The 16022-nt window shown below is 39.1% G+C and overlaps 1 protein-coding gene across 4 annotated transcripts in view; it reads left to right on the top strand.

Annotated features, from left to right (window-relative positions):
• Positions 1-3865: 3865 nt before the first annotated feature.
• Positions 3866-16022, top strand: part of cpeb2 (cytoplasmic polyadenylation element binding protein 2) — a 32336-nt gene continuing 20179 nt past the window's right edge. For 3 of the 4 annotated variants that reach the window (XM_052594825.1, XM_052594824.1, XM_052594823.1), the window contains exons 1-2: positions 3866-4949; positions 11766-12035. In XM_052594825.1, coding sequence (XP_052450785.1) covers positions 4113-4949; positions 11766-12035 — 1107 coding nt within the window. In that variant the 5' untranslated portion in view covers positions 3866-4112. The remainder of the gene's footprint in view (positions 4950-11765; positions 12036-16022) is intronic. The other variant, XM_052594827.1, reaches the window with a different exon arrangement.

Here is a 16022-nt window from a genome sequence, read left to right as displayed (position 1 = left end):
CGTTAGAAGCATGAGGATGCTGTTTAAGCATGCATAGGGGGTTAATCTTCTTGACACCCGGGTGCATTTTAATGAGTTATTTTTAGAATCCAGCATCACTGCGCCCTGAGGATGCACATCGAAGGGTCATTATCTCAGTTCACTCGTATTATACACACAGCAAGTATGCACTACAGTACTTATGCACTAAACTATATTCTATAACTACACACTATAATATACTAAATGATGTAGCGCAAACAATATACCGATGGTGATGCCATAGTTCCATGATTATATTAGAAGGAGTCCTGAATGATAACACAAAACAGGTTCTCGTGAGGTTTACATGTTCCTAAATATAACATGGTATTACCATGGTATATTTCCAAAAAACCTAGGTACTAACCCTAAACCTACCCCTAAACCTAACCCTACCCCATGTAGTTACCTTGTATTACCAGAACTTTCTTAGATAGATACACTATAAGTACACTATAAGTACATGTTAGTACACGTACTGTAAAATAAAGTGCAACCGATTTTTGGTAAGTTTTTGTTTCTGTGAAGTACTCTGTATATAATATTCTACTCATACTATGTATTGCACTAAAGAATATAATAAATACTTCACTATGTACCCCATGTACTAAACTTAATGCAATAGACCAAAATACACAATTCTTCAGTGTGCACTAGACAGGATCATTTCAGAACAATATATATGGTAGTATACACTACTTGATATATTACACTACAAAATAGCCTAAATACTTCAGTATAAACTAGAACACTATATAGCGCACACTATATATCGCAGTATCCTGAATATTCTAGACTGTATACCATATAGTCCACGATATAGAATAAACTACCCTTTGTTTTATATATTACAAAATAAATCAAACACTAAATCCTTCTTTATAAAGCAGGCAGCACCTAATAATGAAAACACTACACTACAACTACAACCTAAGTACTAGATTTTGTATATTACCTTACTAATATACTAAATACCACAGTATCAACGACACAGACTATTACGCTACTTAAAGATACTCTAAATACACTATAGTATATAGTATACACTACTACGCTATAATAAGCAATTGCATATGATATAGTGTACTTAATTGAATATACTATACTATTTAATACTGTATTTACTAACTACTATAGTAGAATGTGTACTGAATAGTGATGCGCGGGTCATCTCATAACCCGGGGGCTTATGGGGTCACTTTACTATTTGGGTTGGGGCGGGTAAAGAAATTGGCACTTTATTTGCAGGACAGGTTGGGGCGGGTCATTAAAAATGAAATTTAAAAAACCCATGCATGTTGCGTGGAATTCCCTATAACCTATATTAAATATTTTGAATATATATTTTCATACTTTATTAGGTTCTTTAATAAGGTGACAATACGAAGGTCTACGTAGCAACGTAACTTGCGTGATGTCCTCGGTGCGCAGGTTGTCTCATAGTGTCGGGGCGGGGCAGGTAAAGAAATTTTACTTTATTTGCGGGGCGGGTTGGGACGGGCCAAATAATTTCATAAAAGCGGGACCCGTGCATCACTAGTACTGGACCCTTCGGTATAAATTTGACTGTACAGTACATTATATAGTATATACTGCAAAATGCATTACTATATAGTGCACTAGATAGAATATACTTCACTTCTTGCTGTGTACTGAATACTACGGTATAATCTAGACTGTATACGGAGCAGAAGAACCTGATTTCACCAAGTGTGATATGTTCCTGGATCAACATCTTTGTGGACCCTGTGTCCTTTTACTCATACATTCCATGAACTTATTATAGCAATAACTAGGTACTAACCCTGAACCTACTCCTAAACCTAAACCTACCTTATGTAGTTACTTTATATCAAAATAACTTTCTTAGGTAGGTACACTGTAAGGACACATACTGTTAAATAAAGTGCAGCGGTATTTTACAATATATATATATAATTTTCTATGTATGCAACACAGTTAAGTATACACAACACAATAATTAAATAATAAATTGTATACTATATAGTGCACTACTCAGAATATACTATACTTCTTACTACATCCTGAAAATTAAGTAATATTCTATACTGTATAGTACATTAAATAGGATTTTCTGATCTATATATTGTTCACAACACAATAATGTGTACTGCGCACTACAGTAAAAATGAAACTATAGTGCAATATTTAGACAATACTACACAAAGTATACACTACACAATATATTAAATAAAGTGGATATAAAGTGCACTTCATATAATATACTACACTCCTTACTGTGTACTTAAAATATGGAATAATCTAGACTGTATAGTGCATTATATGGGATTTACTGCACTATATAGTTTTCACAACACAAATAAGTATACACTACATAATATATTGTATAATAAACAACTGCACACACTATATAATACACTACATTGGATATGCTACAGTACATACTATGTACCGAATGCTTACATATAATCTGAATATAATCTGGAATGTGTACTATATAGCACATTATAAGAAATGTACCACAATCTATGTTATACGTATTATAACATATAGGCTACTAGAACATTGCATATTTTACCCTCTGTTACACATACTACAGGTATGTACTGTACTACACTTATATGCTCCATTGTCATCCGCTAACATTATCCAAATGTTTTATCAGGCACCAAAGGTCTGCCGTGTAACACTGTGTCCTATACTACACAATACAGTATACACTACTACACAATAATAATAAACAATTGCATACTAAATAGTGTACTACACTGATTATACAGTACTACATTCACTGCTCCGGGTGTGTGTGTGTGTGTGTGTGTGTTCAGTGCTGTGTGTGTGCACTTTGGATGGGTTAAATGCAGAGCACATATTCGGAGTATGGGTCACATCACTTCACTATACTATTTACTACTTTATGTACTGACTACTACAGTACAGTCTAGATTGTTTAGTAAATTATATACATATACTACACTGTTAAGTATATAGTATGTATACTTAATGTATGTATACCACATACTGTGTACTGACACTATTGTATAAATTAAACCGTATAGTACATTATATATAATATACTGCACTAAGTATATACTACAAAAACATTAAATAGTATATACTATATAGTGCACTACATAGAATACACTACACTACTTACTGTTTACTGAATACTATGGTATAATCTAGACCGTATATTACATTAAATATAAATTACTGCACTATATATTGTTTACAACACAATTAAATATACACTTCACAATAATAAACGACTGCAGACTATATAATATACTACATAGAATATACTACATTACTATGTACTATGCTACAGTACAATCTATACTGTATACTACATAGTACATTAATAGAAAACACTATTTACTATACGTATTATAAAATAAAGACTACTAAATACTTATAAACAGTATAATTGTGTACTGCGGAACACACTGCATACTATGGGACTATACTACACTTATATGCTACACTGCCATGTGCTAACATAGTTCAAATGTCTGATCAGGCATCGAAGGTCTGTCGTGTAATATGATATGTGAATGCTCATAATTCCGTCTGGTTCCCAAGCACAGTACGCCGTTTACTACGGGTTTATTACAGGCACGCATGATGCATGAGTAGAACCTCGGAGAGATTAAAGAGGCTAAAGGTGAAAAGGCTGGAAGACACCCGAACAAGCATTTGAGCGAGCAGCTGCCATATTTCCGAGTCCGACAAGCTCTGCTCTGCTGCACCTCCTGAATAATGAATGAGCGACGCGCACATTGCGGCTCTCTCTGCGGCTGTGAGGGAGGCGGGCGTTATGACGCGGCGGTGACGCGCATGCAGGAGTTTTAATCCTGTGCCGCAGCAGCACATCAGATCCGCCGGTAACGCGAGGAGGGGGATGCGCGGTCGGTCGGACGGCTAGAACGGCTAAAATAAGCCGCAGACAATTAAATCGGCGAACAATATTTACAGTGCGTAAAAAGGCGACCGAAACTCCTCCTCTCTCGCTCCAAACAGGCTGTAGGAAGTTACAGGACACAGTGCCTCTCTTATTGTTCTTGAGCTGGCCTGGGAATAGGAGAGCTGCGCTGTTTTGACGCAGTTAAATGGGTGATTACGGGTTCGGTTTGTTGCAGACAGCGAACATCAGCAGCGGCTCCACACGGTTCGGCGGAGGCGCATTCACACCCTATCCCAGCGCGTCCCCGGTGCGCCCCAGCAGCTCGCCCCTGGTGTCCCCTCTCTTCCCGTCACATCAGCGCAACATGCAGGATGAGCCTGCGGGGCTGACAGCTTCTCAGTCCTACAGCGAGCAGACCAGCGCCGCCGACAGCGACCCGAGCCGCTTCTCCGCTGTAGGTCACGCACAGACAGCCGGTGACCTTCAGCGCGACCGGAACACACATCAGCAGACTGATCCGCCGCCGCAGCAGCCGTACTCCTCCTCCTCCTCTTCCTCCTCCTCCACGGGCCTGGACACTGATGCGCCATCGTCCAAGGTGAAGCCCCAGATGGAGTCCCCCAGCGCGCACCACATCAACAACGGCACTGGCGGCAATAACATGCTCGCGGCGGCCGCGTTCCCGGAGATGCAGAGCCCCGGCGGCGGTGGCGGCTCGGTTTCCCCCTCCCTGCCCACTTTCGGGACGCCGTGGTCTGTGCAGACGAGCTCCCCGCCTCCACCCGTCAACAATGCCGCTAACGCAATAAACCAGATCCCCACCACCGAGCCTGACAACTTCTACCCAGGCATCCCCTCCTCTATCAACCCGGGCTTCTTCCAGAGCTTTTCGGCGAACCCGTGCCCGGTGCAGGGCTTCAGCAACCCATTCTCCCCGCAGATCAACGCGCCGCCGCAGAGCCGCCGGTCCCCGCTCAGCCCGCAGATCCCCCCGCAGCAGGGCGCCTTTCTGCACCAGAGGAACAACTACAACCACCACCAGGTGAGAGCACCCATTTAATCAAACAAACAAAACATTGAGAAATTAACTACATGCTTATTAAGGCCTTTGTAGAATACTAAAGATGAAGGCGGCTGTCATTGTGACGCAATCGCGGCCTTGAAACGGCTTCTGTTGCGTCATAATGCAGCGCTCAATGAAGCCATTGTGACGTCTGTGAGTTGCATACAAATGTGGCCTGTCAGTGCGTCACCACAAACCAGCATTACTGCGTACTACGCAGGATGCACTGCTTAACATAATTAAAAAATTAGTATTAGTATGTTTCAAATAAGTGACCAAGGACCACAAAAAGCAGTCATAAGGGTCTTTTAACAAAAGATTTATAAATGTATGAATGAGATTTATACATCATCTGAAAGCTGAATAAATTAGCTTTCCATTGATGCATGGTTTGATGGTACAATATTTGACAGAGATAAAACTATTAGAAAATCTGGAATCTGAGTGTGCAAAAAGAAAATCTAAATATTGAGAAAATCGCCTTTAAAGTTGTCCAAATGAAGTCCTTAGCAATGCATATTCCTAATCAAAAATAAAGTTTTTATATATTTACAGTAGGAAATTTACAAAATTTCTTCTTTTAAGGGTTTTGTGCTCCAGTGTCGAGCTCAAAAAAAAAAAAAAAAACCATTTATTGTGACAACAGTAGCTATACATGATGCAATGTGATTGGCAGTTATAATCACATAATTTCTGTGCTTTTTAATGCAATTTGATGTTGTGTCATAACTTGTGGTAGTACAATCAAATAGTGAGTCAAGAAAGAGACGTCACAGTGGAAATGCAAGGTCAGATCAAGTTCAGTGCATTGTGGGATACAGTATTCTGAACAGCTTGCTCTGGTTTTGTACAGTTTTGTGCAAATGTAGCTGGTTTGCACATTGTATAATGCAGAAAATAGTAGTATGTTTTTCCATTTCTTTCTGAAAGCGGACAGGGGCACATCAAGCACGAGCTGTGGTGATATCTTTCAAGGGATTCACGTGACATTCCAGGGATGTCTTGACCTCTAGGGCATTTAGTGAAATTTCCTATTGAGAGCTTAGAGGCCAGAGATGTCAACACCCGGCTAAATTGCAGCAGTTTTAGAAAAAGCTGTTATTACTGTAATCTGCAGTTTACGCAAGCATTCCACTTACATGGTGGCCATTTTGGTGAATGTTAGTATTCCTTTGCATTTCAGCATTATTTTAATAATATAAAGTACAGATGGGAATCAGTCTAGCATCTGTTTCCCACAGAAAACTCTCATACAGTGATATGTTATTGACGCATTGTGAATGATATTCCATCGCCGTAGATGTGGTATCTTGGTGTCTGCTGCCAGTAAAGTATGGTAGGCTTCAGTGTCTGTGTGTGTCTGGTCTTGTGGGGGTGGGGTAGAGGCGGAGGGGGGGCGGTCACATGATTTTAGGAGTGGCCCTATATGTCAGAGTGATATTCGCACATGTGAAGTCATGCTGGTGTAACAGCTGTTAAGAGTGAATGTCTGTTAGCATGATATTAGGGTTTAGCTGGAGACACCCTTTATTCAAGAGTCCAGAATCATGTGCATGTAGGTGTGAGAGGCATGACCAAGATCTTATATCACACAATGAGTCCTTTTAATGTCACCCGAAAATGTAGCCTATGTTATCATTGTGGCAAGATTATATATATATATATATTTTTTTTTTTTTTTTTTAATAAAATAATTTAAACAAGGATGCATTAAAGGATGCAGCAAAAACATACTGGAAAAGCATCCACACAAAAAAAAATGAAGCAGCACATCTTTTTTTAACATTGATAATAATCAGAAATGTTTCTTGTTATTTTAACATTTTCATTTTTAAAAAGTAAATTGTAATAATATTTGACATTATTACTGTTTTTGCTGAACATTTGATCAAGTAAATTCAGCCTTGGTGAGCAGAAGAGAAACATACAAATTCCACTAAAGTTTCAACAGTGCATCACAAGACAATTACTTATGTTTGTATTAAATGCCACTGTGGTACTATTTATGTAAATACTTAATAAAATAAAGGTACTTAAAAATAATTAATTATACATAATTTCATTTAATTATTTGCACTTTTTCACTGGAGCTTGATGAAACAAACCAAAAGATAAGATTATTCATATCAAGTAAATGATACATTTGGCATCAGTGCAGAAACACCTTCAAACTATGTAATACTGAGTTAAAAATCCAACACACAAATCAGTAAAACCTAATATCATAAATGAATAGATCTGATTCTTATGACGTGATCTGAAGTCGCTGTTAAACAAGCAGTGAACACACATCTACAGTTGCATCTGAAAGCTGAGAAATGCTGGCTGGATTCAAATGTAGGAAGGCAACACGATACATCTGAAACCAATACCTGTACTACATCCTATCAACCGCAATGACTTTTTAAGGCAGAGTTGATATATCCTTCAATGCCATTGAGTTCAATAATAAAATAGCGCCAGAAAGTTGTAGTTGGTGGTAACTGTAGTAGTTAAATATACGGTTGATTATCACCAAACCACCTTCTGCGCTTTGTTTCTTTTGTCTTTCTTATGTTTAACTAACCTAAAACAGTATAAGCAGTATAGCAATGAGTCTACTGGTTGATGCATGTCTGCCATTACACCATATAGACTTTACATCAGACCACCAGCAGGTTTATGTGTGATTTACTTCTTGCTGCTTAGTACACAGTCTTTCCAGTGTCTAGACGCCATCAATGGCAATTATCTCTCACTATCCCCTACATACACACACACACACTGGCCATTACCCAATTACACACAAAGACATTACGGAGATGGGTGGGACACTTATTTGGGGAGAGTTGTGCACACAATGCGGTGACGACACACGTTGATAATGAAAATGTGTTTGTCTGTTTGTCACTGTCTGGTGTGCATTTGTGAGTGTTTTTGGCCTATGTTCTGGAATAAAGAGAGCGTGTGTTGATGCCACTGTGTGCACGAGATGTGCAGTGTTAGATGCAAAGCTTTAAATCTTCTTACTTGCACAGCAAGGCAAAGCCTGGTCATGTAAGAAACACACACACACACACACTTGCATATGGGCGATTACACCAGTTACTCTCATTCAGATTCCCACACACAGGTTATATTTGTAGCTTTTAGTTTCTGTTAGAAGTGCAAAGTGAATGGAATGTTTTCAAGCACATAAATGCATGTTATTTAAAATTGACCTCAGCAGCGGAAGTCGTCATATTTGGAAAGCAAACTCTTTAGAAAGTGAACTCTTTAAGCACACTTAAAGGGTTAGTTCACCCAATAATGAAAATTATGTAATTAATAACTCACCCTCATGTCATTCCAAACCAGTAAGACCTCCGTTCATCTTCTGAACATAGTTTAATATATTTTAGATCAGGGCTCCAAACTGCGACTAAAACGGTCGCATTTGCGACCATAAATATTAAAATGCGACTGAAGTTTTTGCTGAGGTCGCCACTGGCGACTAGGCCTATGTATTTACATATTATCTCTTAAAAAATTGCATGTAATGCCTTTTTTCCTGATTGTTTTGCATTCACATCGTTTGTTATGTTCACGCATTGAGTGAATGCGCATTGAAGTTTTAGTGGGAAAAGGAGTTTTAAACAGTCCTCATCTGCCGCGCAGCAGCACTGACACACACCTGATAAATGTGCGAAAGAGAAATGATGGAGACTTGAAGAAAAAGTGCAGAAAAACAGCGTCTATTTCGTTCATAATTTGAACAAACTACAACAAGTAAAGATGTCATCTGTGTGGATATTGGCAATATCGTTAGCCGTTCTCGTTTATAATCATAAGGGCTTCTTCTTAACAAGATCTTAGTCCATTCTGTTAATGCATGAACTTAATTATATGAAGTGCACTTGCCGTCCAGTAATCGCTTTGTGCTTTGTTACTTTTTAATTTACAAAGTATCAGCTTAAAATTATTCAAAATTCATAACAAAATTCAAACAATAAATACAGTTTTGCTGCTCTTTAAGGGGCCGTTCAGATATCGCGACTAAAAACGCGTGGAAAACGCTAGGCGTGCCGCTTTCTCCTTTTCAATGCGCTTGGGAAGAAGCGCTCCTGAGGCATCTGCCTTTGCTAAGCATCCATGACCTGCTCTCTCCATGAAGACGCGTAAATTTCAGCAAAGGATAAATGGATTTGCAGCACTAAAAATCGCTTGCAGCAGCTCTGTTACTAAATTTATTTAAAAATGGCTATCCATATACAGCTATGACCAGCTGTTCCTTCATCTTGGCTGAGCTCTCAACTTTGGTACTGGAAAGGATGAAGCTGATTGGTTGGTTCTTGTCACATGACCTGCGGTGCGTGCTTGCGGGATTCTGAAAAGTTGAGATGTTTTTAACTCGATGCGATTGCGAGTAGTGCCTCAGTTCAAGCAGCACGTGAACCTATCATACCTTGCTTACTACTTACTACTGAACATGAATTAACATCAAAAGGTAGGCTATTTTATAAGAGATTATACAGTACAACATTTTCAAACTGCAGAAAACGTGTAAAGCTTGTTAACATTGCTACGTAATATTAACCTCAGTAACCTTTCGGTGTCCATCATCAGTCAGCTAGAAAAATAACTATAAAAAAAGAGCATTTTACTATATTTATGAGCTATTGAATTTTTATATTTTTACTTAACCTGTTGTCTACATGATGCAACTCCTCCTATAAAATGTAATTTTACTAATTAAGAAAAACAGACTGAAAGTGTGAAAGACATGCACTCCTAAAAATAAAGGAGCTTAAAAGGTTCTTCACAGAACAATTTTGGTTCCACAAAGAACCATTCAGTCAAAGGCTCTTTGAAGAACAATCTCTTTCTGACCTTTTCATAATCTGTTATTGTCTTCAAATGTTAAAGGTTCTTTATTAAACCATTTAGGCAGGAAAAAAAAGGTTCTTCTATGGTATCATGAAGCACCTTTATTTTTAAGAGAGTATGACAACATTTACAGGATGCATTGAGGAGGACCCCAAACTATACTCAGGGGCCAAGTGATGCTTATGGTCCATGATAATGGTACAGATTTTGTGTAATAAACAACGCATGACTGTATATTTCAAGTTGGAAAAAACATTTACAGTAGCTCCCACTTTAAGTGAACCTTCATTCCTAGGTCATCTAAAAGATGGATTAAAATGCTGATAAAGTCAACAAAAGATGAGACATAAACACATCAGTATGATTAAAAAGTTAAAATGTAAAATAAATAATTTAAATAAAACACATAAAACATGTTTATTCTGTGGCACCTAAAAAAATCATTTGGCGCCTAAGTTTTTTTCTTATAGGAGCCAATGGCTCCTAAGTCGATTTTTTTGTTTGGAGCCCTGTAGATTTAGTCCGAGAGCTCTCAGTCCCTCCTTTGAAGCTGTGTGTACAGTATACTGTCCATGTCCAGAAAGGTAAGAAAAACATCATCAAAGTAGTCCATGTGACATCAGAGGGTCCGTTAGAATATTTTGAAGCATCGAAAATACATTTTGGTTCAAAAATAGCAAAAACTACGACTTTATTCAGCATTGTCTTCTCTTCCATGTCTGTTGTGTGAGAGTTCAAAACAAAGCAGTTTGTGATATCCGGTTCGCGGACGAATCATTCGATGTAACCAGATCTTTTTGAACCAGTTCACCAAATCGAACAGAATCGTTTTAAACGGTTCGTGTCTCTAATACGCATTAATCCACAAATGACTTAAGCTGTTAACTTTTTTAATGTATCTGACACTCCCTCTGAGTTCAAACAAACCAATATCCCGGAGTAATTAATTAACTCAAACAGTACACTGACTGAACTGCTGTGAAGAGAGAACTGAAGATGAACACCCAGCCGAGTCAGATAATGAATGAAACATTGACTCATTCATGAGTCAAGAACCGTTTCTGTCAGACGCATCCGATTCGTGAACCTAGGAGCTGATGATACTGCGCATGTGTGATTCAGCGTGAAGCAGACCGACACAGAGCGTCTGAACCGAACTGATTCTTTTGGTGATTGATTCTGAACTGATTCTGTGCTAATGTTAAGATAAACCGAAGATAAACCAAGGGCAATCATCGCAAATGACACCATTACTTCGAGCGCAAAAGAACCGTGAACCGTTTTTTTCAATCGAATGATTTGTTCGCGAACCGGACACCGCTACACTGCAGTGTTGTGAACGTGCTCACAACAGATAGGAAGAGAAGACAATGCTAAATAAAGTCGTAGTTTTTGCTATTTTTGGACCAAATTGTATTTTCGATGCTTCAAAATATTCTAACGGACCCTCTGATGTCACATGGACTACTTTGAAGATGTTTTTCTTACCTTTCTGGACATGGACAGTATACCGTACACACAGCTTCAATGGAGGGACTGAGAGCTCTCGGACTAGATCTAAAATATATTAAACTGTGTTCAGAAGATAAACGAAGGTTTTACTGGATTAGAACGACATGAGGGTGAGTCATTAATGACATTTTCCTTTTTGGGTGAACTAACCCTTTAAGTAGCCATTAATATTATATTATCTGCATATACAGTTTTTATACTTGTAAGATTTGAAATACACTACAATTGTGCATTCATTACAACAAAAACAAGGTATGCATAATTTTGTCCAATAAAATGCTCTTTCTCCAATACTACTAATACCACATGTGTACAGGCTTATCGGCCGGGAACATCTAGTTTATTAATTCATGTCAGATTTTATTGAACTGTTGAGTATAGTGTTTGCATTCAAGTGCTTGTGTTTTGTATCTAACTGTACTTTCTGTCTGTCTGTAGCCCATGATGAAGCAGTCGCCGTGGGGCAGCCATCAGGGCAGCGGCTGGACCTCTGGAGGGGTGTCCTGGGGCAGAGACCACCGGCGCGGGGGCGGCATGGGTGTGCCCGGCTCGCTCAACCAGATCTCTCCCATGAAGAAACCCTTCTCCAGTAACGTCATCGCCCCGCCCAAGTTTCCCCGCTCCGCCGGCTCTCTGGGACCTAAATCCTGGATTGAAGAAAACATGTTCCGTACCGACAACAACAGCAACACTCTGCTGCCGCTGCAGGTATGTATGTGTGCTGGGATGAGCATTGAGCTACTCGAGCAGGGATGGGCGGCCCATGATTGAATTTAATTGCTGGGCAGAATGCATCTGCATCAGATGTCTTGTGTTTGTACGCCCGGTACGCCTTGTGTGTGGTGGTTCAGCTCTCTGTTGATCAATAGTACATTCAGGACCTTTTACAGGATCTGAAGACAGTGATGACTCACAGTGAGGTCATCAAGGGTTTTGGTGGTTTCATCCTGAAGGAACCTGTCCTCTCCCTTCATTATCGTTTGTCTCGGGCGGATTCTCACAGACTGAACTCAGTTCTGGACAAAAATAAGCCCATCCAGAGCACTGCTATCATTGCTGTTTGTTTAGTCTAGGCTTGGAGAAATTAGCCTGTCTAGTGTCAGTGTGCTTTTTGGCAAAATCAATTCAATCTGTTTCATTTCCTGTTAGCTGTTAGATGTGCCACCTGGGACCATGACATGCACATTAATCTCACAGAATCTCATACTCGTATGACCATCAACCTCAGTTTATTGATTTTCTCCTGGCACTGGGACTGGGAAGTAAATATTTTCTCTGAAATGGGTTTACAAAGGTATAAAAATGTAAATATACAGTACTGTTCAAAAGTTTAGGGTTAGGTGCAGTTTTATTTAATTATTTTTTTTTAAATAAAAGAATACTTCTGTTCAGCAAGGGTGCATTAAATTGATCAAAAGTGACAAGACATTTATGGTACAACATATTTATATCTCAGATAAATGCTGTTCTTTTGAACTTTCATTCGATCAACTTCAATCGATATATTAGCAATATTTGATGCAAGTTGATAGAATTAGAATCAGAAATGTTTCTTGAGCAGCAAATCATCATTTCAGAATGATTTCTGAAGATCATGTGACTCTGAAGGAGTCATGACTGGAGGAATTATGCTGAAAAATCAGATTTATGTGAACAGTTTTGAGTGATGGTGGCAAATTCTTCTGAATTGATTATTTAACACAACAGTTTGACCTGTTTGAACAGTCAATAGCCGCATTTCCACGGTCGGGCCAGTGCGAGCCAGGGCTTAAAACAGGCCGGCTGGGGCTAATAGCCTTAGTTCAGAATAGTGCAGGGTTTCCACAGTCAGGGCACTGAAGCTCCGCTGCGCCTCACTAAAACACCCCCTTTACACACCTCTCAGAACAACGTCATGAAACCCCATCATTTCACCAACAAAGAGAAGTTATCAGAAAACTAAGAAACAAGTCTCTGGAACATGTGCGATCACACACGATAAAAGCGGCAGATTGTTATCATGCTTTGGTAAATATTCAAATTCAAAAGCATCAATGTTTTACTATAGAATAAGTGATACATTGATCATAATTCATTAATTTATCAGGACTCAAAATTAGTCACAGAAATAAATGTATTTCTATTTTATTTAGTTATTATTAACGTTTTTGAAAATAGCCTGCTTATTCAGTCGAGTCTGTTTCTGTTTATTTGTAGCCACCGTAGCCTATACGTCATATTTAGAATGAATGATAATATCACTATTTTTATAAAAGCTCCCGAACAAAAGCATTATTATATTTTTATGATAGGCTACGTGGAGCTAAACTCTCGAGACGAGACTTATGACAGATAATATAGGTTACTTAATTACACGATTGTGATAGAGAAAAAGAAGCTGATGTCCGATTTATCCAAGCGGTCATATTTACCATGTTTACTATGGTAACGTTAATGTTTAGCGTGCATAGTCTTTTGCATCGCTTTTAAATATTTCTGCCTTGATTTGTGATTATAATCCACATCGGATCAAGTTATTTCAAACACTTGCTGCTAACTAAGAGTGAGTTTTGAGCTCAACTTATTTTAAAACGTCTTTAATGCTGGTGTTAAAGCTGTTATCTCTCTGAAATGATCTGCAGCGCTGAGCTCTCTAGACGCGGAGAAACTCCGCCTTTGTTCGTAACTCCTCCTCCAGCCCCAGCTGGCCCGCTTTGGCACAAGGTTTTCGTCAGGCCAAAAAACCCTGGCCGTTGGCCCGGAGGAAGCCCCGGCGAGGCACGATCAAGCCCCGGAAGTGATAGTGGAAACGCGGCTGGCCCTGGCACGCACTAGCACGCCCGGTTTAAGCTCGACAGTGGAAACGCGGCTACTGTGTCCCAAATGCACTTTAGTATCAACACGATACCATATACTGGTATTTTAGCCATCCTTACACTCAACTGTCGGCTAATCTTATTCAGGTCCTTGTGGTTAATAGCTGTAGATCGTCATACAGTATTGTTCAAAATAATAGCAGTACAATGTGACTAACCAGAATAATCAAGGTTTTTAGTATATTTTTTTATTGCTACGTGGCAAACAAGTTACCAGTAGGTTCAGTAGATTGTCAGAAAACAAACAAGACCCAGCATTCATGATATGCACGCTCTTAAGGCTGTGCAATTGGGCAATTAGTTGAATTAGTTGAAAGGGGTGTGTTCCAAAAAATAGCAGTGTGGCATTTAATCACTGAGGTCATCAATTTTGACAAGAAACAGGTGTGAATCAGGTGGCCCCTATTTAAGGATGAAGCCAACACTTGTTGAACATGCATTTGAAAGCTGAGGAAAATGGGTCGTTCAAGACATTGTTCAGAAGAACAGCGTACTTTGATTAAAAAGTTGATTAGAGAGGGGAAAACCTATAAAGAGGTGCAAAAAATGATAGGCTGTTCAGCTAAAATGATCTCCAATGCCTTAAAATGGAGAGCAAAACCAGAGAGACGTGGAAGAAAACGGAAGACAACCATCAAAATGGATAGAAGAATAACCAGAATGGCAAAGGCTCAGCCAATGATCACCTCCAGGATGATCAAAGACAGTCTGGAGTTACCTGTAAGTACTGTGACAGTTAGAAGACGTCTGTGTGAAGCTAATCTATTTTCAAGAATCCCCCGCAAAGTCCCTCTGTTAAAAAAAAGGCATGTGCAGAAGAGGTTACAATTTGCCAAAGAACACATCAACTGGCCTAAAGAGAAATGGAGGAACATTTTGTGGACTGATGAGAGTAAAATTGTTCTTTTTGGGTCCAAGGGCCACAGGCAGTTTGTGAGACGACCCCCAAACTCTGAATTCAAGCCACAGTACACAGTGAAGACAGTGAAGCATGGAGGTGCAAGCATCATGATATGGGCATGTTTCTCCTACTATGGTGTTGGGCCTATTTATCGCATACCAGGGATCATGGATCAGTTTGCATATGTTAAAATACTTGAAGAGGTCATGTTGCCCTATGCTGAAGAGGACATGCCCTTGAAATGGTTGTTTCAACAAGACAATGACCCAAAACACACTAGTAAACGGGCAAAGTCTTGGTTCCAAACCAACAAAATTAATGTTATGGAGTGGCCAGCCCAATCTCCAGACCTTAATCCAATTGAGAACTTGTGGGGTGATATCAAAAATGCTGTTCCTGAAGCAAAACCAAGAAATGTGAATGAATTGTGGAATGTTGTTAAAGAATCATGGAGTGGAATAACAGCTGAGAGGTGCCACAAGTTGGTTGACTCCATGCCACACAGATGTCAAGCAGTTTTAAAAAACTGTGGTCATACAACTAAATATTAGTTTAGTGATTCACAGGATTGCTAAATCCCAGAAAAATTTTTTTTTTGTACAAAATAGTTTTGAGTTTGTACAGTCAAAGGTAGACACTGCTATTTTTTTGAACACACCCCTTTCAACTAATTGCCCAATTGCACAGCCTTAAGAGCGTGCATATCATGAATGCTGGGTCTTGTTTGTTTTCTGACAATCTACTGAACCTACTGGTAACTTGTTTGCCACGTAGCAATAAAAAATATACTAAAAACCTTGATTATTCTGGTTAGTCACATTGTACTGCTATTATTTTGAACAATACTGTATATGCTGTTGTATGAACATATTTAAAGTGGCTCTCTGTCGTCAAGAGCTATGGTTGGTAATATTGGTATGGTCTAATGACTCAGGATTC

Source organism: Carassius gibelio, chromosome B23, assembly GCF_023724105.1.
Source record: "Carassius gibelio isolate Cgi1373 ecotype wild population from Czech Republic chromosome B23, carGib1.2-hapl.c, whole genome shotgun sequence".
NCBI classification, from domain to species: Eukaryota; Metazoa; Chordata; class Actinopteri; order Cypriniformes; family Cyprinidae; genus Carassius; species Carassius gibelio.
This window is presented reverse-complemented; position numbering and strand designations above follow the sequence as displayed.